Source organism: Oncorhynchus gorbuscha, linkage group LG19 (genome assembly GCF_021184085.1).
Source record: "Oncorhynchus gorbuscha isolate QuinsamMale2020 ecotype Even-year linkage group LG19, OgorEven_v1.0, whole genome shotgun sequence".
NCBI classification, from domain to species: domain Eukaryota; kingdom Metazoa; phylum Chordata; class Actinopteri; order Salmoniformes; family Salmonidae; genus Oncorhynchus; species Oncorhynchus gorbuscha.
Window position 1 is genome coordinate 17,819,722 of NC_060191.1, and position 26,529 is coordinate 17,846,250.

General features: G+C 42.7%; 2 protein-coding genes across 6 annotated transcripts in view; both read left to right on the forward strand.

The window, feature by feature from the left end:
* The first annotated feature begins 3,679 nt into the window (after positions 1 to 3,679).
* Positions 3,680 to 18,139, forward strand: LOC124006221 (death-associated protein kinase 2-like). Of its 2 annotated transcripts, XM_046316075.1 has the most exons (12): positions 3,681 to 3,951; positions 12,851 to 12,980; positions 13,253 to 13,474; positions 14,244 to 14,382; positions 14,548 to 14,677; positions 15,403 to 15,451; positions 15,568 to 15,594; positions 15,856 to 16,008; positions 16,118 to 16,163; positions 16,335 to 16,424; positions 16,649 to 16,735; positions 17,093 to 18,139. In XM_046316075.1, exons 2-12 carry the CDS (start codon positions 12,919 to 12,921, stop codon positions 17,171 to 17,173), a joined length of 1,086 nt encoding a protein of 361 aa, XP_046172031.1. In that variant the 5' UTR covers positions 3,681 to 3,951; positions 12,851 to 12,918; the 3' UTR covers positions 17,174 to 18,139. The 2 variants fall into 2 exon arrangements, with proteins under 2 accessions (XP_046172032.1, XP_046172031.1); XM_046316076.1 differs by lacking the exon at positions 15,856 to 16,008 and having other exon boundaries at positions 3,680 to 3,951.
* Positions 18,140 to 18,709: 570 nt separating this feature from the next.
* Positions 18,710 to 26,529, forward strand: part of LOC124005245 (rho guanine nucleotide exchange factor 2-like) — a 57,033-nt gene continuing 49,213 nt past the window's right edge. For 2 of the 4 annotated variants that reach the window (XM_046314317.1, XM_046314318.1), the window contains exon 1: positions 18,710 to 18,794. In XM_046314317.1, the coding sequence (XP_046170273.1) occupies positions 18,741 to 18,794 (54 nt within the window). In that variant the 5' untranslated portion in view covers positions 18,710 to 18,740. Of the gene's footprint in view, positions 18,795 to 18,977; positions 19,248 to 26,529 lie in introns of those variants that run through there. The other 2 variants (XM_046314321.1, XM_046314319.1) reach the window with 2 other exon arrangements.

Here is a 26,529-nt window from a genome sequence, read left to right on the forward strand (position 1 = left end):
TTTTTGTTCTAAATTGGCATTTGCTATCGTAAATGTTAGCAACACCTCCGCCTTTGCGGGATTCATGGGGGGATATGGTCACTAGTGTAGCCAGGAGGTGAGGCCTCATTTAACACAGTAAATTCATCAGGCTTAAGCCATGTTTCAGTCAGGCCAATCACATCAAGATTATGATCAGTGATTAGTTCATTGACTATAATTGCCTTTGAAGTAAGGGATCTAACATTAAGTAGCCCTATTTTAAGATGTGAGGTATCATGATCTCTTTCAATAATGACAGGAATTGAGGAGGTCTTTATCCTAGTGAAATTGCTAAGGCGAACACCGCCATGTTTAGTTTTGCCCAACCTAGGTCGAGGCACAGACACGGTCTCAATGGGGATAGCTGAGCTGACTACACTGACTGTGCTAGTGGCAGACTCCACTATGCTGGCAGGCTGGCTAACAACCTGCTGCCTGGCCTGCACCCTATTTCATTGTGGAGCTAGAGGAGTTAGAGCCCTGTCTATATTGGTAGATAAGATGAGAGCACCCCTCCAGCTAGGATGGAGTCCGTCACTCCTCAGCAGGTCAGGCTTGGTCCTGTTTGTGGGTGAGTCCCAGAAAGAGGGCCAATTATCTACAAATTCTATATTTTGGGAGGGGCAGAAAACAGTTTTCAACCAGCGATTGAGTTGTGAGACTCTGTAGAGCTCATCACTCCCACTAACTGGGAGAGGGCCAGAGATAATTACTCGATGCCGACACATCTTTCTAGCTGATTTACACGCTGAAGCTATGTTGCGCTTGGTGATCTCTGACTGTTTCATCCTAACATCATTGGTGCCAACATGGATAACAATATCTCTATACTCTCTACACTAAAAGCCACTGTTGCCTGGATTAGTGGTTGACCGCTTATGATTTTTTAACACCGATACCGATTATTGGAGGACCAAAAAAGCAGATACCGATTAATCTGCCAATTTTTTATTTTTTATTTGTAATAATGACAATTACAACAATACTGAATGAACACTTATTTTAACTTAAGATAATACATAAATAAAAATCAATTTAGCCTCAAATAAATAATGGAACATGTTCAATTTCGTTTAAATAATGCAAAAACAAAGTGTTGGAGAAGAAAGTAAAAGTGCAATATGTGCCATGTAAGAAAGCTAACGTTTGAATTCCTTGCTCAGAACATGAGAACATATGAAAGCTGGTGGTTCCTTTTATCATGAGTCTTCAATATTCCCAGGTAAGAAGTTTTAGGTTGTAGTTATTATAGGAATTATAGGACTATTTCTCACTATACCATTTGTATTTCATATACCTTTGACTATTGGATATTCTTATAGGCACTTTAGTATTGCCAGTGTAACAGTATAGCTTCCATCCCTCTCCTCGCCCCTACCTGGGCTCGAACCAGGAACACATCGACAACAGCCACCCTCGAAGCAGCTTTACCCATGCAGAGCAAGGGGAATAACTACTCCAAGTCTCAGAGCGAGTGACGTTTGAAACGCTATTAGCGCGCACCCTGATAACTAGCTAGCCATTTCACATCGGCTAATCTCTGGAGATGATAGGCTTGAAATCATAAACAGCTGTGCTTGCGAAGAGCTGCTGGCAAAATGCATGAAAGTGCTGTTTGAATGAATGGTTACGAGCCTGTTGCTGCCTACCATCGCTCAGTCAGGCTGCTCTATCAAAGCATAGATTTAATTATAACATAATAACACACAGAAATACGAGCCTTTGGTCATTAATATGGTCGAATCCGGAAACGATCATTTTGAAAACAAAACGTTTATTTCAGTGAAATACGGAACCGTTCTGTATTTTATCTAACGGATGGCATCCCTAAGTCTAAATATTCCTGTTACATTGCACAACCTTCAATGTTATGTCAATATTACGTAAAATTCTGGCAAATTTGTTCGCAATGAGCCAGGCTGCCCAAACTGTTGCATATACCCTGACACTGCGTGCAATGAATGCAAGAGAAGTGACAAAATTTCACCTGGTTAATATTGCCTGCTAACCTTTCTTTTAGCTAAATATGCAGGTTTAAAAATATATACTTCTGTGTATTGATTTTAAGACAGGCATTGGTGTTTATGGTTAGGTACAGTCATCAAACGATTGTGCTTTTTTCGCAAATGCGCTTTGTTAAATCATCCCCCTGCATTGCATCGATTATATGCAATGCAGGACACGCTAGATAAACTAGTAATATCATCAACCATGTGTAGTTAACTAGTGATTATGATTGATTGATTGTTTTTTATAAGATATGTTTAATGCTAGCTAGCAACTTACCTTGGCTTCTACTGCATTCGCGTAACAGGCAGGCTCCTCGTGGAGTGCAATGAGAGGCAGGTGGTTGGAGCGTTGGACTAGTTAACTGTAAGGTTGCAAGATTGAATCCCAGAGCTGACAAGGTTCTGCCTCTGAACAAAGCAGTTAACCCACCATTCCTAAGCCATCATTGAAAATAAGAATGTGTTCTTAACTGACTTGCCTAGTTAAATAATGATTTCCGATTGTTATGAAAACTTGAAATCGGCCCTAATTAATCGGCCATTCTGATGAATCGGTCGACCTCTAGTCTGGATACTGTCTGGTTGATCGCTGCTAGTTGTCGTCTTCATCTCAACTAATTTGAGTCTCAAAGTGCTGTTGCGGCCTACCTCCTTTTCCTCCTCAACCTGTACTGTCACTGCCTCGATAGGAGGATCAGGCACGTTTTTTCTTTCATTCACTGCTTTTCTCGCATTGGCTAACTGCGATCATCTACTTTATTCACATACTGTATGTATATTCTTCTACATTTTCGAATTTAGTCTCTCTTTACGTTGATTCTTTGCAGGAGATGCTTTCAAACAAGAAAGTGCTGTGCGGCTCTTGAGGCATTTTAACCAATCAGGTTGCCGGAAGGGCCATTAAATGCCAGTAACCAGTCGCATGTCAGGACATTTCTCATCTTTCAGCACTACGTCTACAAAGGCTATTGCAATGTATGGACTAGCTAATGATATGCTCCGGAAAACAAGCTTTTGCATGATATATGATTCAACATGGAGAGTTTTAAAAATAGCGATTGAAGTTCTACATGAAACATGCTATCAAGAACGATATTTATGGTAGGTGTAGTTGACAAAGTTAATATAAAATTATACAAATAAAGTATTTATATACATTATTGCCGGTGTATTTGTACATTTTTTGAAAGTATAGAAATTATAGTTGCAAAATATCCCAATATCAGAAAATTGATAGATGAAGCAAAATCACAATTTTTGCCTATGGCCTTAATGGGAAAAAATCATCCAAAAGTAACTGAAAGTAGCCTAATCGGATTAAGTTACTGAGTTTGGGTAATACAGAATTACGTTGATTACAATTAGTTACCTGTTTGATTACAAACAGGTAACTAGTAACTAACGGATTACATTTAGGGTTACCTACCCAACCCTGCCTTTAGGGTACTTTTTTTTACCACATCACACAGTAGCCTACAACCAGTGTACTGTGCAGTTGGCCTATTTGCAAATGGCACGTAACATATCCAAGAAATTTGATTGTAGTAGACTAATCAGTGGATTGATTCAGGGCCACCACAGGCACCTTTTATAGTCTACATGAACATTGAGGTTTTTTTAAAGTATGCGAGGGCTTTCCTTGGTGTATGTCGCGTTTCTCTAGCTCCCCTGTCGGCTTGGGTAACCAAAGCGCATTGAAATAAAGGAGCCGTCGAAACAGTCTGCCTACTAATCTCTCTCCGGCACGGAAACAGGTTGCTGTCGGAATACGGCACAACCTAATTATTTCATTTCAAGGGAGACAAATTTACTTTAAATTCGGGCGTTCGTAAAGCCTACTACAACGTTGAAGAAGTAGAAAGTTGTGACACGCCCAACCTCACATCAAAACTGCGCCCGAGATTATCGTGAATTTATTTGGGTGAGTAGCTTTAACTATAACCACCGTCTACCTTTTCTCAAACGAAAGATGACCCAAAATCAATTTATTTGAGTAGGCTTATTTATGAGGAGCCATTTCCCTCGTCTGTCTGTTGGTTCCATTTGATGAAAATCAAGCGGTGTTGGCCATTTAAAACACTATTATTATTTTTATTTTTGTAGGGATGTGTAATGTCATACAAAACCTATGGACGCCGCTTTTACAATGTCACAAATTACGCATCAACTTTTCCATTGTCACTTGTTCCAGGCTTGAATGGATGATTCCACGTTAGACTCTATCCTTCACACGCAAGTGGCCAAAGCATTCCCCTCCCATTCTTCATGTCAATTCTCACAATTGTTTGATATAAATAACCCACTTCTCATTCATGCACTCTCTCTCTCTCGCTCTCTCTGTTTTATGGGACATAGCTGTGGTGATACCCTATATGTGTCCTAATCTCTGGGGCTATACAGATGGCATATCTTAATTTGATCATCCCCGTTGCAGTAATGTTCCTCGACAACAGGAAATGCAAACTTGTAGTGTATTCGATGTTGAAAAAGGCTTTTAAAATGTGTAATTTCCACCTAATCTCAGACTTGGTTTGCCGTAATGAAAAATGTATCAACCACAGGAGGTTGGTGGCACCTTAATTGGGGAGGATGGGCTTGTGGTAATGGCGTGTGCGGAATTAGTGGAAAGGTATCAAACGCATGGATTCCATGTGTTTGATGCCATTCCATTTGCTTCGTTCCAGCCATTATTATGAGCCGTCCTCCCCACAGCAGCCTCCTGTGGTATCAACCCCTACAAAAAAATGTCCATTGATTATAACAATTCACATTTCCTGTTGCTCCAGGATTATATTCCTGTTGTGTGAAACTGGCTCAAATTTAAGATACAGCATCTGTATATGTTTTTCCATTTGGACAGTTAGTCCTTGACAATGGATGTACTGGAGTAGACGTTTTACTAGTGTTACAGTAGTCTAGTAGTGGACCAGAATAGGTCATCCATATGACATGCAGTCAAATACACATGTACGTACACAGAGTTACATGCACACAGTCACACGTTCACACACAAATGAACTTTCAGGCACACCTGTTAATTAATTTAAATGCATTCCAGATGACTATCTCAACTGTGAAGTAACACATTTGGAATCATGTAGTAACCAAAAAAGTGTTAAACAAATCAAAATATATTTTACATTTGAGATGATACAAAGTAGCCACCTGTTTCCTTGATGACAGCTTTGCACACACCAGCTTCACCTGGAAGGCTTTTCAAACAGTCTTGAAGGAGTTCCCACATATGCTGAGCACTCGTTGGCTGCTTTTCCTCCACTCTGCGGTCCAACTCATCCCAAACGATCTCAATTGGGTTGAGATCGGGTGATTGTGGAGGCCAGGTCATCTGATGCAGCACTCCACCACTCTCCTTCTTGGTCAAATAGTCCTTACACAGCCTGGAGGTGTGTTGGGTAATTGTCCTGTTGAAAAACAAATGATAGTCCCACTAAGCGCAAACCAGATGGGGTGGCATATGGCTGCAGAATGCCGTGGTAACCATGCTGGTTAAGTGAGCCTTGCATTCTAAATACATCACAGACAGTGTCAACAGCAAAGCACCATCACACCACCTCCATGCTTCACTGTGGGAACCACACATGTGGAGATCACCCGTTCACCTACTCTGCGTCTCACAAAGACACCTGTTGGAACTAGAAATCTCAAATTTGGACTCATCAGACCAAAGGACAGATTTCCACTGGTCTAATTCATTCATTGCTTGTGTTTCTTGGCCAAAGCAAGTCTTCTTATTATTGGTGTCCTTTTAGTAGTGGTTTCTTTGCAGCAATTGGACCATGAAGGCCTGACTCACGCAGTCTCCTCTGAACAGTTGATGTTGAGATGTGTCTGTTACTTGAACTCTGAAGTATTTATTTGGGCTGAAATCTGAGGTGCATTTAACTCTAACTTATCCCTTGCAGCAGAAGTAACTTGGTCTTCCTTTCCTGTGACGGCCCTCATGAGAGCCAGTTATATCAAAGCGCTTGATGGTTTTTGCAACTGCACTTGAAGAAACTTTCAGTTCTTGACATTTTCCGTATTGACTGACCTTCATGTCTTAAAGTAATGATGGACTGGTGTTTCTCTTTTCTTATTTGAGCTGTTCTTGCCATAATATGGACTTGGCCTTATTTGGTAAAATACCATCTTCCTTATACCACCCCTACCTTGTCACAACACAACTGATTGTAGCAAACGCATTGAGGCGGCAGGTAGCCTAATAGTTAGTGTTGGACTAGTAACCGAAAGGTTGCAAGATCGAATCCCCGAGCTGACAAGGTAAAAATCTGTCGTTCTGCCCCTGAAGAAGGCAGTTAACCCTCTGTTCCTAGGCCCTCATTGAAAATAAGACTGACTTGCCCAGTTAAAAAAGAAATAAAAAAACTTAACAAGGCACACCTGTTAATTGAAATCCATTCCAGGTGCCTACCTCATAGAGCTGGTTGAGAGAATGTCAAGCTGTCAAAGCAAAGGGTGGATACTTTGAAACATCTCAAATATATTTTGATATATTTAACACTTTCTTTTTTTAGCTCCAGAGTGCGCAGCGGTCTAAGGCATTGCATCTCAGTTCTTGAGGCGTCACTATATACACCCTGGTTCGAATCCAAGCTGTATCACAACCGGCCGTGATTGGGAGTGCCATAGGGCGGCTCACAATTGGCCCAGCATCGTCCCGGTTTGGCCGGTGTCTGCTGTCATTATAAATAAGAATTTGTTCTTAACTGACTTGCCTGGTTAAAGGTTTTTAAAAAATGCAAATACATTATTACATGATTCCATATGTGTAATTTCATAGTTGTGATGTCTTCACTATTATTCTACAATTTAGAAAATAGTAAAACTAAAAAACCCTTGAATGAGTAGGTGTGTCTAAACTTTTGACAGGTTCTGTATACTCGTCACATGTCCTGCTATTGTCTCCCAACAAAGGCATAGACACAAACACCCTGTCATCAGACTCTTCTCTTTTCAAACAAGCACACAGACACACTGTCATTTCACACATGCATGCATGCACACCACACAGACACACACATCCTGTTTTTTTTAACATATTTTTCCAGTTTGCATCAATGCATATTGTCAGATAAATGCACCGGTGTGAGCGAACACACACACAGACAGAAAAATAATTGTGAGCCCATAGCCGCACGAAGGTGTTTGGGAGTGCGTAATTACAGGCAATATCCACACTGAGCTGAAGACCAGGGTTACGGCTTACAAGGAATTGGACATGGACGCATACAAGGAAGCCCGATATGACCTCAGACGAGACATCCCTACATCCCTTCCGTCTTCAAGAGAGCGAGAGTTGCACCCCTTCTGAAAAAACCTACACTCGATCCCTCCGATGTCAACAACTACAGACCAGTATCCCTTTCTTTTCTCTCCAAAACTCTTGAACGTGCCGTCCTTGGCCAGCTCTCCCGCTATCTCTCTCAGAATGACCTTCTTGATCCAAATCAGTCAGGTTTCAAGACTAGTCATTCAACTGAGACTGCTCTTCTCTGTATCACGGAGGCGCTCCGCACCGCTAAAGCTAACTCTCTCTCCTCTGCTCTCATCCTTCTAGACCTATCGGCTGCCTTCGATACTGTGAACCATCAGATCCTCCTCTCCACCCGCTCCGAGTTGTGCATCTCCGGCGCGGCCCACACTTGGATTGCGTCCTACCTGACAGGTCGCTCCTACCAGGTGGCGTGGCGAGAATCTGTCTCCTCACCACGCGCTCTCACCACTGGTGTCCCCCAGGGCTCTGTTCTAGGCCCTCTCCTAATCTCGCTATACACCAAGTCACTTGGCTCTGTCATAACCTCACATGGTCTCTCCTATCATTGCTATGCAGACGACACACAATTAATCTTCTCCTTTCCCCCTTCTGATGACCAGGTGGCGAATCGCATCTCTGCATGTCTGGCAGACATATCAGTGTGGATGACGGATCACCACCTCAAGCTGAACCTCGGCAAGACGGAGCTGCTCTTCCTCCCGGGGAAGGACTGCCCGTTCCATGATCTCGCCATCACGGTTGACAACTCCATTGTGTCCTCCTCCCAGAGCGCTAAGAACCTTGGCCTGATCCTGGACAACACCCTGTCGTTCTCAACTAACATCAAGGCGGTGGCCCGTTCCTGTAGGGTTCATGCTCTACAACATCCGCAGAGTACGACCCTGCCTCACACAGGAAGCGGCGCAGGTCCTAATCCAGGCACTGTCATCTCCCGTCTGGATTACTGCAACTCGCTGTTGGCTGGGCACCCTGCCTGTGCCATTAAACCCCTACAACTCATCCAGAACGCCGCAGCCCGTCTGGTGTTCAACCTTCCCAAGTTCTCTCGCGTCACCCCGCTCCTCCGCTCTCTCCACTGGCTTCCAGTTGAAGCTCGCATCCGCTACAAGACCATGGTGCTTGCCTACGGAGCTGTGAGGGGAACGGCACCTCAGTACCTCCAGGCTCTGATCAGGCCCTACACCCAAACAAGGACACTGCGTTCATCCACCTCTGGCCTGCTCACCTCCCTACCACTGAGGAAGTACAGTTCCCGTTCAGCCCAGTCAAAACTGTTCGCTGCTCTGGCCCCCCAATGGTGGAACAAACTCCCTCACGACGCCAGGACAGCGGAGTCAATCACCACCTTCCGGAGACACCTGAAACCCCACCTCTTTAAGGAATACCTAGGATAGGATAAGTAATCCTTCTCACCCCCCTTTAAGATTTAGATGCACTATTGTAAAGTGACTGTTCCACTGGATGTCATAAGGTGAATGCACCAATTTGTAAGTCGCTCTGGATAAGAGCGTCTGCTAAATGACTTAAATGTAAATGTAATGTAAAATCAAACATGCAAAAGAACAATATAGTAGGAATCCTATTACATGGGCTCCAACTCGCATTTTATGTGGCAGGGCTCGCAGACGATAATCGATTACAAAGGGAAATCCAGCCATTTATAAACGTTTTGCTCACATTGGCCATAGAGAGCGAGATCACACACCAATCCTAAAAACGGGCTTTCACGAAGGGAGCATAAAAAGATTATTGTGTGATCTCTCTCTCTCCATGGCCGCTGTGAGCAGAACGTTTAAACGGGTTAACAATCACAAGGCCGCCTGCCAGACAGAATACCAGGGTTCGTTCTCAAAGCATGCGCAGACCAGCTGGTGGGTGTCTTCAGACATTTTCAATATCTCCTTGTTCCAGTCTGTAATCCCAACATGTTTCAAGCTGACCAACATTGTCTAAATGACTATTGCCCTGTAGAACTCACATCTGTAATTATGAAGTGCTTTGAAAGGCTGTTCATGACACACATCAACAACATCATCCCAGACTCCCTAGACCCACTCCAATTTGCATACTGCTCCAATAGATCCACAGATGATGCAATCTCAATTGCACTTTCCCACCTGGACAAGAGGGGAAATAACTATGTGAGAATGCTGTTCCTAGACTACAGCTCAGCGTTCAACACCATAGTCCCCACCAAGCTCATCACCAAGTTATGGACCCTGGGACTGAACCCATCCCTCTGCAACTGGACCCTGGACTTCCTGACAGGTCGGCCCCAGGTGGGGAGGGTAGGCAAGAACACCTCCACCACGATGTCCCTTAACACGGGGCCCCCCCCATGGGTTTGTGTTTAATCCCCTCCTGTACTCCCTGTTCACCCACGACTGCGTGGCCACGTACAACTCAAACACCAAGTTTGCTGACGACACGACGGTGGTAGGCCTGATGATAGACGGCGATGAGTCAGCCTACAGGGAGGAGGTCAGGGACTTACCAGTGTGATGCCAGGACATCAACCTCTCCCTCAACTTCAGTAAGACCAAGGAGCTGATCATGGACTATAGGAGAAAGAGGGGAGAGCACGCCCCCATCCACATCGACAGGGCCGTTGTGGAGCGGGTCGAGAGCTTCAAGTTCCTTGGCGGCCACATCATTAATGACTTAACATGGTCCACACCTGCACAGTCGTGAAGCGGGCATGGCAGCACCTCTTCCCCCTCCGGAGGCTGAAAAGATTTGGCATGGGACCTTGGATCCTCAAAGTTCTACAGCTGCACCAACGAGAACATCTTCACTGGCTGCATCGCCACTTGGTATGGTAAATGACAGCAAAGCACTACAGAGGGTGATGTGAACAGCCCACTACATCACTGGGGCTGAGCTCCCTGCCATCCAGGACCTTTTATATCAGGCAGTGTCAGAGGAAGGCTCGAATTGCCATAGACTGTTCACTCTGCTACCATACAGTCGTGGCCAAAGGTTTTGAGAATGACACAAATATTAATTTTCAGTCTGCTGCCTCCGTTTGTATGACGGCAATTTGCATATACTCCAGAATGTTACAAAGAGTGATCAGAAGTATTGCAATTAATTGCAAAGTCCTCTTCGCCATGCAAATTAACTGAATTCCCAAAAAACATTTCCTCTGAATTTCAGCCCTGCCACAAAAGGACCAGCTGACATCATGTCAGTGACTCAATCGTTAACACAGGTGTGAGTCTTGACAAGGCTGGGGATCACTCTGTCATGCTGATTGAGTTCGAATAACAGACTGGAAGCTTCAAAAGGAGGGTGGTGCTTGTAATCATTGTTCTTCCTCTGTCAACCATGGTTACCTGCATGGAAACACGTGCCGTCATCATTGCTGTGCACAAAAGGGCTTCACAGGAAAGGATTGCCCATAAATTAACCATTTATCGGATCAAGAACTTCAAGGAGAGCGGTGCAATTGTTGTGAAGAAGGCTTCAGGGCGCCCAAGAAAGTCCAAGTGCCAGGACCATAATCTAAAGTTGATTCAGCTGCGGGATCGGGGCACCACCAGTACAGAGCTTGCTCAGGAATGGCAGCAGGCAGCTGTGAGTGCATCTGCACGCACAGTGAGGCGAAGACTTTTGGAGGATGGCCTGGTGTCAAGAAGGGCAGCAAAGAAGCCACTTCTCTCCAGGGAAAAACATCAGGGACAGACTGGTATTCTGCAAAAGGTACAGGGATTGGACTGCTGAGGACTGGGGTAAAGTCATTTTCTCTGATGAATCCCCTTTCCGATTGTTTGGGGCATCCGGAAAAAAGTTTGTCCAGAGAAGACGAGGTGAGCGGAGGTGAGCGCTACCATCAGTCCTCTGTCATGCCAACAGTAAAGCATCCTGAGACCATTCATATGTGGGGGTTGCTTCTCAGCCAAGGGAGTGGGCTCACTCACAATTTTGCCTAAGAACACAGCCATGAATAAAGAATGGTGCCAACACATCCTCAGAGAGCAACTTCTCCCAACCATCCAGGAACAGTTGGGTGACGAACAATGCCTTTTCCAGCATGATGGAGTACCTTGGCATAAGGCAAAAGAATGGGCTGCCATCAGTCAGGATGTTGCCCAGAAGTTAATTGACAGCATGCCAGGGCATATTGCAGAGGTCTTGAAAAAGAAGGGTCAACACTGCAAATATTGACTCTTTGCATCAACTTCATGTAACTGTCAATAAAAGCCTTAGACACTTATGAAATGCTTGTAATTATACTTCAGTATTCCATAGTAACATCTGACAAAAATATCTAAAGACACTGAGGCAGCAGACTTTGTGAATTAATATTTGTCATTCTCAACCTTTGGCCACGACTGTACATTAATCTGGTACTCCCTGTATATAGCTCCATTCTTGTGTATTTTATTTTCTTCCTCTTACTACGTATTTTTAGTTATAGATCTTTAAACTCTGCATCGTTGGGAAGGGCTCGTAAGTAAGCATTCCACGGTAAGGTCTACACCAGTTGTATTCAGCGCATGTGATAAATAAAATGTTGATTTGGTATGTAGTGATAGAACTTCCCATGACTGAGTGTGAGGAGTATATTGATGTATTATCGGACTATTGATTGGAACCCGTTATCAGGCCGTGCATCACTCATACACAGTAGAAACTCCCAGGCCCTGTAGACGGGCCACATAGAGAGGTGTGTCCATATGCCCCTGTCTTTCTCTTTTCACAGAATGATTCTCATCTGGGTTGCGTTTAAGCAGAACACATTGGCCCGTAGTTAGTTAGTTAGTTAGTGTGTGTGTGTGCGTGCTGACAACACATTGGGGTGTTCACTGATAAATGAAGGATATTTCTGGGGTTATGTAAATATTTACAGATACAGAGCATGCCTTTGTGCTTCAGCATCAGCATGGAAGGATGTGTGTTGGTGGTTGTGAGTGAAGAATAATTATTTAGTTTTCGTTGCTAAATCAAAAAGCCATGATGGAACATTTTTTTAAAGCATTCATCAACGTGACGTAGTAACATCTCTATTACTCATTTAACATTCATAAACAACTTCCATACCTCAGGCAAGGTGATGTCGACACACACACGCACACACACATACTTATATATACATACAGACACGCAGTAGAAAATGTCTGTTCTATATAAAACATCCCCCCCCAAGCCAACCTAAAACATCTTAGAGCCAACCTAAAACATCTGGAAAGGGAAAGGGGGAAAGGGATACCTAGTCTGTTATTCAACTGAAATGTGTCTTCCGCATTTAACCCAACTCCTCTGACTGCCAGCGAACACGGTTGTGTGCGTGTGCCTTTTTTCAATTTATGTCCATGTCTGTTACCATTAGTTTATAGTTTATCTACTTTGGTCTTGCTGCTATACGCTTGTCATAATTCTATCTACACACAGAGTTCTGTTTATTGTCCCGGCATTCTTCCATGGTTCCTGACGCTGTCTGGTGCCTTTACTTGCTTCTATCTTTGAAATACATTTTAGTTTACCTCTTCTGTCATCCCTCTTTCTTCCCTCACTTCTACAGAATGCAGTAGCTCTGGGAAACAATCAGAAAAAGAGTGTGGGGGGGAAAGAGAGAAAAAGAGCAAGACCATGGCTCAGATTAAGCTGCAGAATGTGGAGGACTACTATGAGATTGGAGAGGTTCTTGGCAGGTGAGTGAAGGTTTGGAGTAAAGAATGAAACGGCGCTAGACTTGAATTTACGTTCATTTGAATTGATTTGAATTTAACTTTACGTAATTTACTTAAAGCTAGGAATACACTGCTAAGTAAATGGTACTAGAAAGGTGCAATGCCCCTCAGTTACTCTCTCTCATCTCAAATTCAAACAAGCTTTAGGCCTATTAGCATCACAGGAGTAGTTCAGCGTAATATCGAGCACAATGCAAAAGTTCTCTATAACATCCCTCTCTGGCCCCCTCTAGTGGTCACTTTGGGCAAGTGCGTGCGGTGCTGGAGCGTGCATCTGGGGTCCGCTGGGCAGGGAAGTTCCTGAAGCTGCGTCGGAGCGCCAGTAGTCGCCTGGGCCTGGAGAGGAAGAGTGTGGAGAGGGAGGTGGAGATATTGCAGAGCTTGCAGCACGCCAACGTCATGGCCCTCAGGGACGTGTTTGAGAGTCGCGCTGAGGTGGTGCTCATCGTGGAGCTGTGAGTCAAGTGGGGACAGATGGAGGGAGGGGGAGATCTCTGCTGGTCTCTGTCTGTCTGTCATCCCCCCTCAGCCCACAGCAGGTGGGATGGAAATAGTTGTGTGGAGCACCACTCTCACTCCCACCCTGTTTAATGGGAACACAATGAGAAGCACTTGGTCCCGTCAGCCCATCTAATCCTCCTATCAATACGAATCTAATAGTCCAGGCCAGACAGACCACTCAAAACTATTAATATAACTGAACAACCCACAGACACACACAACTGCATTCAACCTGGTGCTGTACTCCAAGAGGCAAGAGTGTGCATGAATAAAATATCTTGAAGCAAATTTTTAGGCTGATTCGCTTTTGAGTAAGTTTAATAGGAATGACTGAGATGCTATTTTATAAGTCGATAGATGTAAGATCTTAATTTGAGCCAGTTTGATACAGCAGGGAAACAATTCTGCAGCAAAAATAAATGTTAATTATTATGTGGATTATCATTAATGGACATTTATGTAGGGGTCGATATATTATTCATAAAGGAAAATCAAGTCTGAAATTTCAAAGTGGAAATTCAACTTCAGAAGCCTTTTAAAGTCTCAAATATATTAATGGTTTTAAATGTTCTCTTGTAACAGGATGGTCAAATTAAGATCCTACATCTGTATGTGAGAAAGATATTCTACTGGCAAACTTACATCTATTTAATTATCTTTATTTGTTGTATTTTTTTTCTCTCTTTTTCTCTCTCCTCCACTCCCCTCCCATCTCTGCTCTAGTATCAGTGGTGGGGAGCTGTTTGATTTCATAGCAGAGAAGGAGAGCTTGTCTGAGGAGGAGGCCATAGAGTTCCTGAAGCAGATCCTCAAGGGAGTTGGCTTTATGCACACTAAGAACATTGCCCACTTTGACCTCAAGGTGAGACACAAGGATAGCAATAGAGCCGATAGAAACCAGTGTTGTTCCGTGAATTAGGTGGGACGGGCCCCTCCTTTCCTGACCCTTGACTAAATCCAGTTGGGCTGTTTTTCATTCCATCAGGATTTGGCATTGTTTGTGTAACGCTCTCTGTTTTCCATTTAGCCAGAGAACATCATGCTGGCAGACAAGATGATGCCACACCCCCACATCAAGATCATTGACTTTGGACTGGCCCATCGCCTCAAACAGGGGGAGGAGTACAGGAGCCTCTCTGGGACCCCACAGTACATCGGTAAGTGGAACATTCCACGTGTTTACTGTCTGTGTTTGGTGGTGGAATTTGTGTCAGTCAGTATGTGTGAGCATTTTGTTAGTGTGTGATAATGGTGTGTGGCTTCCTGTCTGTTTTAGTTTTTATTTAGCCTGAGCCTCTAGAAAGGTGCTGAAGTTTCCATGGAGACAGTTTCCAAGGGGTAGTAGTGTGGTTGTGGACAGGATGTGACATCAGAGCATGTGGTGGGGCACTGGGGGTAGTGAGAGATGTGTGACTAGGTGAGGAGTTTCAACAGGCCTGAAGTACGTGATGCAACCTGAGTCGCCAACACAAAGTGTAACGGAATGAATACTTGCATGGGGATTATTGTAGGGCCATGGATTCTACCATAACCCACTCATTCCCCAACTAGTTGCCCATTTTCATGTGTTTTACTGTAAGAATTTAGAGCATTTAAAGTCGGTTAGAGAATACCATTCTACTGTGCAACAGCAGTCTTAACATCACCCAGTGTTTCCCTAACACAATGACACAGTGACTGTTGTGACAAAAGGAAGTGACACGCTCCTCTATTGTATTCTCAGGTCCTTACAAAATATGTCGCTCTATTTTTTTTTGACTATCTGTTCTTTTCATCTCTTACACATACTCTCATACTCTCTTTTTCTGGATAAGGCTGGATTGTGTTGTGTGTATCTCATGATTTCTCTCTTTCTCGCTCTCCCTTTCCGTTCTCCTCCCAGCCCCTGAGGTGATTAACTACGAACCCCTGAGCGAGGCAGCCGACATGTGGTAACCATTACTACAATGTTATTCATTAGAAAAACAAAATGTCCCAGCTGCCTTGACTGCTGGGGTAAATAGTTTTGTGGACAAAGTCACTCATCTCTCTTCTCTTTCCTCTCCAGGAGTATTGGTGTGATAACCTACATATTGTGAGTATACAGAACAAGTGGACAATTTGAACTTGACATATCGTAGCTACCAGTGGAGGTTGGTGGGAGGAGCTATAGGATGATGGGGTAATTGTAATGTCTGGAATTAAATTTATGGAACAGTATCAAATATGAAACCACGTTTGACTCCCTTCCATGTATTACATTGCAGCCATTACAATGAGCCTGTCCTCCTATAGCTCTGCCCACCAGCCTCCTCTGGTAGCTACACATATTCTCTAATACCCCCCTATTCTACAGGTTGAGTGGTTTGTCCCCCTTTCAAGGAGATAATGATGAAGAGACACTAAAGAACATCGTGGGGATGATCTATGAGTTTGAAGAGATCTATTTCACCCAGACCAGCGCCATGGCCAAAGACTTTATTGAGAAACTGCTGGTCAAAGACCCAATGTAAACAAATGGTCACGCATTCATTTATTAGTGTAATTGATATGGTTGTCTATAACGTCTGTATACTATGCAACAGTCTATTACTTAATGATGTGTGTCCCTCCTACAGAGAGAGAATGACAGCGAATGAATGTCTAGTACACCCTTGGATCAAGGTGAGATAGAATTGTGATTTGATTGGGGTAACTTTAATACATAAACCCAACATAAGCACATTACAAGGTTTGAGTAGGAAAGTTGTTAGTGATTCACACTGGAAAGCATGTCACTTTGGATAAAGGCTAAAGCGTCTATTAAAATATCACGTTAAATTCCTTGTTTATCAGCCCCTCACGCGCAAACAGGCGACTAACAGAAGTCGATCATCCATCAACATGAAAAGCTTCAAGAAGTTCAACGCCAAGAGGAAATGGAAGGTAAGTGCCAGTGGTGCATCTCAATACTCCAAAGTAGCTTCCTCTTCTTTTCTCCTACCCTGTATCTGCATTGGTGTGCAGTAGTCCTACAATACTGGTGAGAGGGGGACACCTGCTGGTCCAGACATTGTATTGCACCATATTTTCCTTCTTAATCTTTCAAAAGTACTGCGTTCCTATGGACACCTCTTTTCATACCCTTCTTAACCCCCCCCCCTCTGTAGATGTCGTTTAACATGGTGTGGGCGTGTAACAGATTATTTCGCCTGCAGTTGCAGTGTAAAAGCAGGTCACAGGAGGACCCGGAACTGGTAAGAGAGCAGAAAGGACTGGGTCTAGACCAGGAGAAATGCTGGCTTCTGCCCTTTTATTAAAGTCTGATTAAGACCTGTAGAACTAACTGTGTGTACTGTCTGGGCAATCAATAATGCCAATTTTAATCAATTGTAATATACAATTAATATACAAGTAATCAATTACATGCCATGGAAGGAACAAAAACAGGAAAACTACACCCCTAGCAGACAAATGTTGCACCCATATTTCATAATATTACTATGCCTTTTATTTGAACTGTTATAAAGCCTTTATTATCCTCTCAATATCAACATATTGATGAGGCTGTTGATATGCTTATCTGACTATCTCTGCATTTGTCCCCTTGTCAGAGACAGTGTGAGAGCGACCAGGAGGACACGGAGACCAAGCCTGCTTCTCTCATTCGCCGTAGACTCAGCAGCAATTCCTAAATAAGACACTGGGGTCACTAACACAGCCTCAGACCACCTCTATCATCCCACCATGGGGAAATGGAGAGAAGTCTTTTGTGAGTGATGCACCGGTCAACACTACTCTAAGTTACAGAATGACTGACTATGGCAGTGACGATGCGCGTAACGAGCACGTGATGTGCAGGTGCCTAAAGCCAGTGTTGGTCCACAGAGTTCAATCTTAATGTCTCAGACATGGTTCCTGATAAAACCAGTGTAGTTTACAAACCACTTCTGTTGCACCTCACCCCCATTTGACCTAGGGTGTAGCCATTTTCTGAAATGTATTTGTCCGTGCCTTTTAAGTTTGACATATTTATTTTCTGAAAATGCCAAAACCTTTGTTTAGGTTTGAGGTTTACAGGATCGAGTTTGTCCCACTTATAGCTCACCTCAATTGCAATTATTCTGCCTTACAATATTATGTGGTTATTATTTAGCCTCTGATATTGTTGACTGCTGTGTGCCTATCAAAGGTCAAGGCTTTTCCAAACTGATTTAATTTTCTTAGACATATGCATTTCATACAATTAACTACAATTAGAGAGTACAATTTCTAATACAATTAGAAAAAGTACTTGGTAACATACATTATTTGATTGTGTCATCTTGATATAAGCTTATACAGAGCTACTGTACTATACACAGTTTTAGCCATGTTTGATATTACATGTTTGACACTGACATGTGTAATGTGGTCTTAGTGTGTAGAGCCTTTAAAAGCCTTACCAAACTTCATCTTAGATATACTTTGTTGAACATTTCAACTATCTTTGGCTTATGTCAAATTTACAGTTGTTTTTTTAAATGGAAAGCTATTTTATAACCTTGTGTAGGCTTGTTTTATATAAATATATATATATATAATGAGAGTTTAATACTGACAACCATGTTTTGTGAATTGTGTGATGGTGAATAAAAAATGTTTGTCTGATGTTAAAGATATTACAGGATATACGTTTGTTGCTTTGAAAACACACCATTTTTTAAAAGACAGCAGACTATTTGCACTGGGTTGAGTCATCAGTTTCTGTGGCACATGTTACCATATTAGAACCATGAGATCAAGATAGTCAAATCAAATCAAAATCAAATCAAATCAAATTTTATTTGTCAACCATGAGAGATGTTAAGATAGTCAGTGAACTGCAACCTGTATCTAGCTTGATCTCAGTGAACCTAAAGTGAACATCACAATCATTGTGAAAGTTCATTGTAAACAGACAAACAGTTTAGAAGAAGTGAAGCCTACAAACTTCAGTCTTTCAGTTCTTATTCTAAGTGTTCTAAATTGGTTCCGGGCTGTCATCCTCATGTTCTTATCAAAGGGTGGGAAATTGTTGCCATTTTCCTCTGGGTTTATACAAGGGTATGGAGGTTTTGAAACTGGGGGTTGAATAGTTGGCACTTCCAAGATGAGCAGGATCCAAGGAGTCAGCAGCATTCTTGGAGAGAGGGGGCCAAGGAAATAAAGAGCTTTCACACACTGTAAATTCCTGAATCTGCCCATGCCTTCTCTCCTTCCAATGTGCACCCTACAGAGCGCATGCCCGTTGCCATAGAGGACTCACAAACAGACGCACTCGAGTATGCAAGAGAGGTGAGTTTGGTATTAGGTTACCATTAAAACTGAATTAAAATATTTTGTAATTCGCACGAACACCCACACATACAGTTGAGAGGAGATGCGAAACTGAGTAACAGGATACACACTTATGACTAGCCAAGCATTATCGTGGGAGTGGCGACTCAAACACCGAGCAAGACAAACAAAACGTCAAACTGGTTTCCTCCTCGAGATCAAGTGACACATGACACGTTACCTGTAGACGTTAGGGCAATTCGGATGGTCTGTATTTCTTTAAATTAATTGGACAAAGTAAAATGTATTTTTTTTAAATCACCAAGACTATGGTAAACTTATAATTAAACGGTTATTACACTGTAGTTTTTCCTAATTAAACCGTGGAAGACGTGAAAAGCATAGGACAATCATTGCATCTGCGCGCTGATTGGAAAGTTGGCTATCGCAGCAGGTGCAGCCACCAAACCGGTGAGTCATTTGCAAGTAATTTATATATATTTTTTTACCTGACCATTAACTAAATGTCAGTTAAAAAGTCTAAAATGTAGGTTTAAATTAGACCTATTTGTTAAATGTATGTATACTGAACAAAAATATAAACTCAACATGCAACAATTTTAAAGATTTTACAGAGTTACAGTTCCTATAAGGAAATCAGTCAATTGAAATAAATTCATAAAGCCATAATCTATGGATTTCACATGACTGGGAATACAGATATGCATCTGGTTGTCACATATCTTTAAAAAAGGGTGTGGATCAGACAATATCTGGTGTGACCACCATTTTCCTCATGCAGCAAGACACATCTTCACATAGAGTTGATCAGGCTGTTGATTGTGGTATGTAGAATCTTGTCCCACTCTTCAATGGAGGTACGAAGTTGCTGGATATTGGTAGGAACTGGAACACGCTGTTGTACATTTCGATCCAGAGCACCCCAAACATGCTCAATGGGTGACATGTCTGGTGAGTATGCAGGCCATGGAAAAACTGGGACATTTTCAGCTTCCAGGAAATGTGTATAGATCCTTGCGATATGTGGCTGAGCATTATCATGCTGAAACATGAGGTGATGGCGGTGGATGAATGGCACGACAATGGGCCTCGATCTTGTCACGGTATCTCTGTGCATTCAAATTGCCATTGATAAAAATGCAATTGTGTTTGTTGACTGTAGCTGCCTATACCATAACCCAACCGCCACCATGGGGCACTCTGTTCACAACGTTGTCCATAGCTTATGCCTGCCCATACCATAACCCAACCGCCACCATGGAACACTCTGTTCACAACGTTGACATCAGTAAACTGCTCTCCCACACGACGCCATACACGTGGCAGCGGTTGGACTTACTGCCAAATTCTCTAAAACAATGTTGGAGGCGACGTATGGTAGAGAAATGAGCATTCAATTGACTGTCAACAGCTCGGGTGGACAGTCCTACAGTCAGCATGCCAATTGCGTGCTCCCAAAAAATTTGAGACATCTGTGGTATTGTGTTGTGTGATAAAACTGCACATTTTAGAGTGGCCTTTTATTGTCCCCAGCACAAGGTGTAATGTTCATGCTGTTTAATCAGCATCTTGATATGCCACATCTGCCAGGTGGATTGATTATCTTGGCAGAAGAAATGCTCACTGAAAGGGATGTAAACAAAATTGTGAACAACATTTTAGAGAAATAAGCTTTTTGTTCATGTGAAAAGTTTCTGGGATCTGCTATTTCAGCTCATGGAACCAACACTTTACATGTTGCATTTATATTTTTGTTCAGTGTGTTTTCAATGTGTGGCCTAGTTTATTTAGTCATGGGACATTCAAGGCATCTAGCCAGGTTCTCCAATAATTTTGTAGCAGCCTACCAAGGGGACCATACTTTTCTAAAATGGGTTGGAAATTATGGTTCGTTTGACACAATTTAAATATTCAAATGACACCATTATCAGACATGATAACATCTATCAGTACGACGACACATCTGTATCACAGGCAGCCTACTGTATTTACCGTATAACCAGGGAAACATTGTTTTCAAACATCTCATATTGACTGAAATATATTTTAAAGAACAAATGAACTGGGACAATGTAGTTTGGTTTATTCAAGTTGTGTTAACAACATTGACAGAAACATGACGTGTTTCTCCCCATCCTTCCCGAAGGACTTCATGACTCAAACTCATGCCTGGTTGGTCTGTAAGAACCTCGGTAATGATTAAAGGTAGACATATCTCAGAGGTATATCAAAGTGTGTTTGCATACTTTCAAGTTAAGTATTAGGTGGGTCACAGGAGTCATAAAAACGTCCCAATTGATGGCACTGATGGATGGGATGTTGGGGATGGGAGCTTTCTTCATGAGCCACAAATGTTTGAAGTTTTAAAAAGGACAATGAAAAGAGGAACAGGGACAACAGGAAAGCTCAAGATATATATGGTTAAATGGACATAAGGTCACAAACATGTTCAGCATGGTTGTACGTATGGTCCCAATAGGCCTATGTAACTCCAGTTAATAAGCTTAACCTTTTTAATTAGGCAGATAAGTCATTGATACAATGACTTCAAAGGATGCTGGGTAGTACAACACATTGTGCATGTGAAGCAACTGTGTAAGAACATTGGAGTGCATTAGAGCATCCTGAATGTAAAGCTGAATGAAGAGACACAGTTGAAGTCGGAGGTTTACATACACTTAGGTTGGAGTCATTCAAATGCGTTTTTCAACCACTCCACAAATGTCTTGTTAAAAAAACTGTAGTTTTGGCAAGTCGGTTAGGACATCTACTTTGTGCATGACACAAGTAATTTTTCCAACAATTGTTTACAGACAGATTATTTCACTTATAATTCACTGTATCGCAATTCCAGTGGGTCAGAAGTTTACATACACTAAGTTGACTGTGCCTTTAAACAGCTTGGAAATTTTCAGAAACTGATGTCATGGCTTTAGAAGTTCCTGATAGGCTAATTGACATAATTTGAGTCAATTGGAGGTGTACCTGTGGATGTATTCCAAGGCCTACCTCCTATCATGGGAAAATCAAAAGAAATCATCTAAGACCTCAGAAAGAATTGTAGACCTCCACAAGTCTGGTTCATCCTTGGGAGCAATTTCCAAACGCCTGACTGTATCCCGTACAAACAATAGTGCGCAAATATAAACAGCATGGGACCACGCAGCCGTCATACCGCTCAGGACGGAGACACATTCTGTCTCCTAGAAATGAACATACTTTGGTGCGAAAAGTGCAAATCAATCCCAGAACAACAGCAAAGGACCTTGTGAAGATGCTGGAGGAAACAGGTACAAAAGTATCTACACCCACAGTAAAATGAGTCCTATATCGACATAACCTGAGAGGCCGCTCAGCAAGGAAGAAGCCACTGCTCCAAAACCGCCATAAAAAAGCCAGGCTAGAGTTTGCAACTGCACATGGGGACAAAGATTGTACTTTTTTGGAGAAATGTCCTCTGGTCTGATGAAATAAAAATATAACTGTTTGGCCATAATGACCATGGTAATGTTTAGAGGAAAAAGGGTGAGGGTTGCAAGCCAAAGAACACCATCCCTACTGTGAAGCACGGGGGTGGCAGCATCATGTTGTGGGGGTGCTTTGCTGCAGGAGGGACTGGTGGACTTCACAAAATAGATGGCATCATGAGGTAGGAAAATTACGTGGAAATATTGAAACAACATCTCAAGACATCAGTCAGGAAGTTAAAGCTTGGTGGCAAATGGGTCTTCCAAATGGACAATGACCCCGAGCATACTTCCAAAGTTGTGGCAAAATGGCTTAAGGACAACAAAGTCAAGGTATTGGAGTGGCCATCACAAAGCCTTAACCTCAATCCCATAGAAAATTTGTGGGCAGAACTGAAAAAGCTTGTGCGAGCAAAGAGGCCTACAAACCTGACTGAGTTACACCAGCTCTGTCAGGAGGAATGGACCAAAATTCACCTAACTTATTGTGGACGCTTGTGGAAGGCTACACGAAATGCTTGACCCAAGTTAAACAATTTAAATGCGATGCTACCAAATACTAATTGAGTGTATGTCAACTTCTGACCCACTGGGAATGTGATGAAAGAAATAAAATCTGAAATAAATAATTCTCTCCTATTATTCTGACATTTCACATTCTTAAAATAAAGTGGTGATCCTAACTGACCTAAAACAGGGAATTGTTACTAGGATTAAATGTCAGGAATTGTGAAAAACAGAGTTTAAATTTAGTTGGCTAAGGTGTATGTAAACTTCCGACTTCAACTGTACATGTTTGAGGGCTTGAAGAGCGGATGACAGGTTCTTTAGAAAGAAACTTGACATGCCTGTTGTTTCACCTCCAACTGTTTACATTCCTGGACAGAGTCCTGTCTGGTTAGAGATGAGGAATGTGAACAATGGAGGAAGGGGAGTAGAGATCTAAGGGGGAGGGAAGGAGAGAGATGGTATATGGAGAGGGGAGAGACTGTAGATGGCCAGTCATTCAATTCATGCCTTAAAGCAGATATCCACAGACTTCCAGTCATCGTGCTAATGCTAGTTAGCATTGGCTCCTGAAACTACCTCTAACTTCCTTAATAATGGACAGAGACATAAAAATGGTATCCACAAGTTCATCTGACTCTGGGGAAGTAGATCCCAAAGTATCCCTTTTAAGACCTTTTGGTTTGACGAAAGAAAAACAGTTTTCTCACACATTGTGGAAAAGGCAGAAGAATTAAGAGGAATGTGAGAAATGGAAGAGAGCAAAAATATAAATAGGGAGAAGAAGACATGGCAGCTAGGCACAGAGGTACAGTGACATGCAGAGGGAGGCACCTGTCTGTTAATGCACTCAATCACTTCATCGCACATGTATATTTAATCTCTCTTGTTTTCAGTCTCTCAACTCATGCTCAAGCCACATTTCTTCAGCCTCCTGAGGTTGAAGAGGCGCTGTTGCGGCTTCTCCACCACACTGTCTGTGTGGTTGGACCATTTTCAGTTTGTCCGTGATGTGTACGCCAAGGAAGTTAACGTTCCACCTTCTCCACTGCTGTCCCATCGGTGTGGATAGGGGGGTGCTCCCTCTACTGTTTCCTGAAGTCCATGATCATCTCCTTTGTTTTGTTGACGTTAAGTGAGAGGTTGTTTTCCTGACACCACACTCCGAGTGTCCTCACCTCCTCCATGTAAGCTGTCTTGTCGTTGTTGGTAGTCAAGCCTACTACTGTTGTGTCATCTGCAAACTTTATAATTGAAGTTGCATGGCCACGTAGTCATGGGTGAACAGGTAGTACAGGAGGGGGCTGAGCATGCATCCTTGTGGGGCCCAGTGTTGAGGATCAGCGAAGTGGAGATGTTGTTTCCTACCTTCACCACCTGGGGGTGTCCCGTCAGGAAGTCCAGGACCCAATTGCACAGGGTGGAGTTCAGACCCTGGGCCTCCAAACTTAATGATGAACTTGGAGGGTACTATGGTGTTGACGCGGCTAGGGATGCCATCTGGGCCGGCAGCCTTGCGAGGGTTAACACGTTTAAATGCCTTACTCCAATCGGCCACAGAGAAATCAAATTGATTTATATAGCTCTTCTTACATCAGCTGATATCTCAAAGTGCTGTACAGAAACCCAGCCTAAAACCCCAAACAGCAAGCAATGCAGGTGTAGAAGCACGGTGGCTAGGAAAAACTCCCTAGAAAGGCCAAAACCTGGGAAAAAACCTAGAGAGGAATCAGGCTATGAGGGGTGGCCAGTCCTCTTCTGGCTGTGCCGGGTGGAGATTATAACAGAACATGGCCAAGATGTTCAAATGTTCATAAATGACCAGCATGGTCAAATAATAGTCATTGCAGTAGTTGTCTATGGTGCAGCAAGTCAGCACCTCAGGAGTAAATGTCATTTGGCTTTTCATAGCCGATCATTGAGAGTATCTCTTACCGCTCCTGTTGTCTCTAGAGAGTTGAAAACAGCAGGTCTGGGACAGGTAGCACGTCCGGTGAACAGGCCAGGATTCCATAGCCGCAGGCAGAACAGTTGAAACTGGAGCAGCAGTACGGCCAGGTGGACTGGGGACAACAAGGAGTCATCATGCCAGTAGCAGTGATCCAGTGTTTTTCCAGCGCGAGTGCTACAGTCAATATGCTGATAGAATTTAGATAGCCTTGTTCTCAAATTAGCTTTTTTAATATCACTAGTTCCAATAAATGCAACCTCAGGATATATGGTTTCCAGTTTGCATAAAGTCCAGTGAAGTTCCTTGAGGGCCGTTGTGGTATCTGCTTGAAGGGGATATACTAAACGGTCGGCATTGGATTGTGAGGAATTATAGGTCAGGTGAACAAAAGGACTTGAGTTCCTGTATGTTGTTACAATTCCACCATGAGTCATTAATCATGAAACATTCACCCCCACCCTCACGTGAGTGTGTCATTGAGGGTGGTCCTCAGTGTGGGGCAGTGGTGAAAAAGTACTCAATTGTCATACTTGACTAAAAGTAAAGATACCGTAATAGACAATGACTCAAGTAAAAGTGAAAGTCACCCAGTAAAATACTACTTGAGTAAAAGTCTAAAAGTATTGGGTTTTAAATATACTTAAGTTGTAAATGTAATTGCTAAAATATACTAGTTTCAAATTCCCAAATCAAATTCCCAAAATTTACCAAACCAGAAGTCACAATTTATTTTGTATTCTTTTGTATTTAATAATAGCCATGGGCACGCTCCAACACTCAGACATCATTTACAAACTAAACGTTTGTGTTTAGTGAGTCCGTCAGATTAGAGGCAGAAGGAATGACCAGGAATGTTCTCTTAATAAGTGTTTGAAGTGGACCATTTTCCTGTCCTGCTAAGCATTCAAATTCTAACCAGTAGTTTGGGGTGTCAAGGAAAATGCATGGAGTAAAATGTACAATATTTTCTTTAGGAATGTAGTGAAGTAAAAGTACAAGTTGTCAAAAATATAAATAGTAAAGTACAGATACCCCAAAAAGTACTTTAAAGTACTTTACACCACTGGTGTTGGGGTGTGGTTCGGTACTGTACCATGCAGGGCTGGAGTCTGTATCAGTGTTATCTAAACCTCATTACATGAAGCATGATATACTACACATAGTTGAAGGAATTCATTAAGTATACCACCTCCCTACTACTCTCTTGTCTCTTGGCATGCAGCACACACACACACACACACACACACACACACACACACACACACACACACACACACACACACACACACACACACACACACACACACACACACACACACACACACACACACACACACACCACCCGGTAAGGATTACATTTTTAAATGTTTCCTTTTTCTGTCGTCAAATGGAGGCCTATAGATTGTGATGTCGATGACCTTGACAAGACATCACCTTTTAGAGGTTGCTGTGACTACATTATTCAATGGGCTCTGAGCACAGTCCTACTCTCATACATATGGTATGGATTCCATCTGGTATTTGTTTATGCTCAGCGAGAATAAAGAAGAAACAGACCAGGAAGTAGGCAACAATTCCAGGCGTTTGACACACTGCGGTTCATTTGGTTCCCAATGCAGATCATCTTAATGATTCTTCAGGTCTTTATCCTTCTTCATCTCATTCTAGGTGTTTAGGACAGTGATGTCAATGAGAGTGTGGCATCTATGAATCAAACTTTTCACATTGTTCTTGTAAAATGCAGAAGGTTGAACCAGGATGTGGCTGCATTTGTGCTTTCACCTTTTCTCTGAAGTGCGCTAGTTGC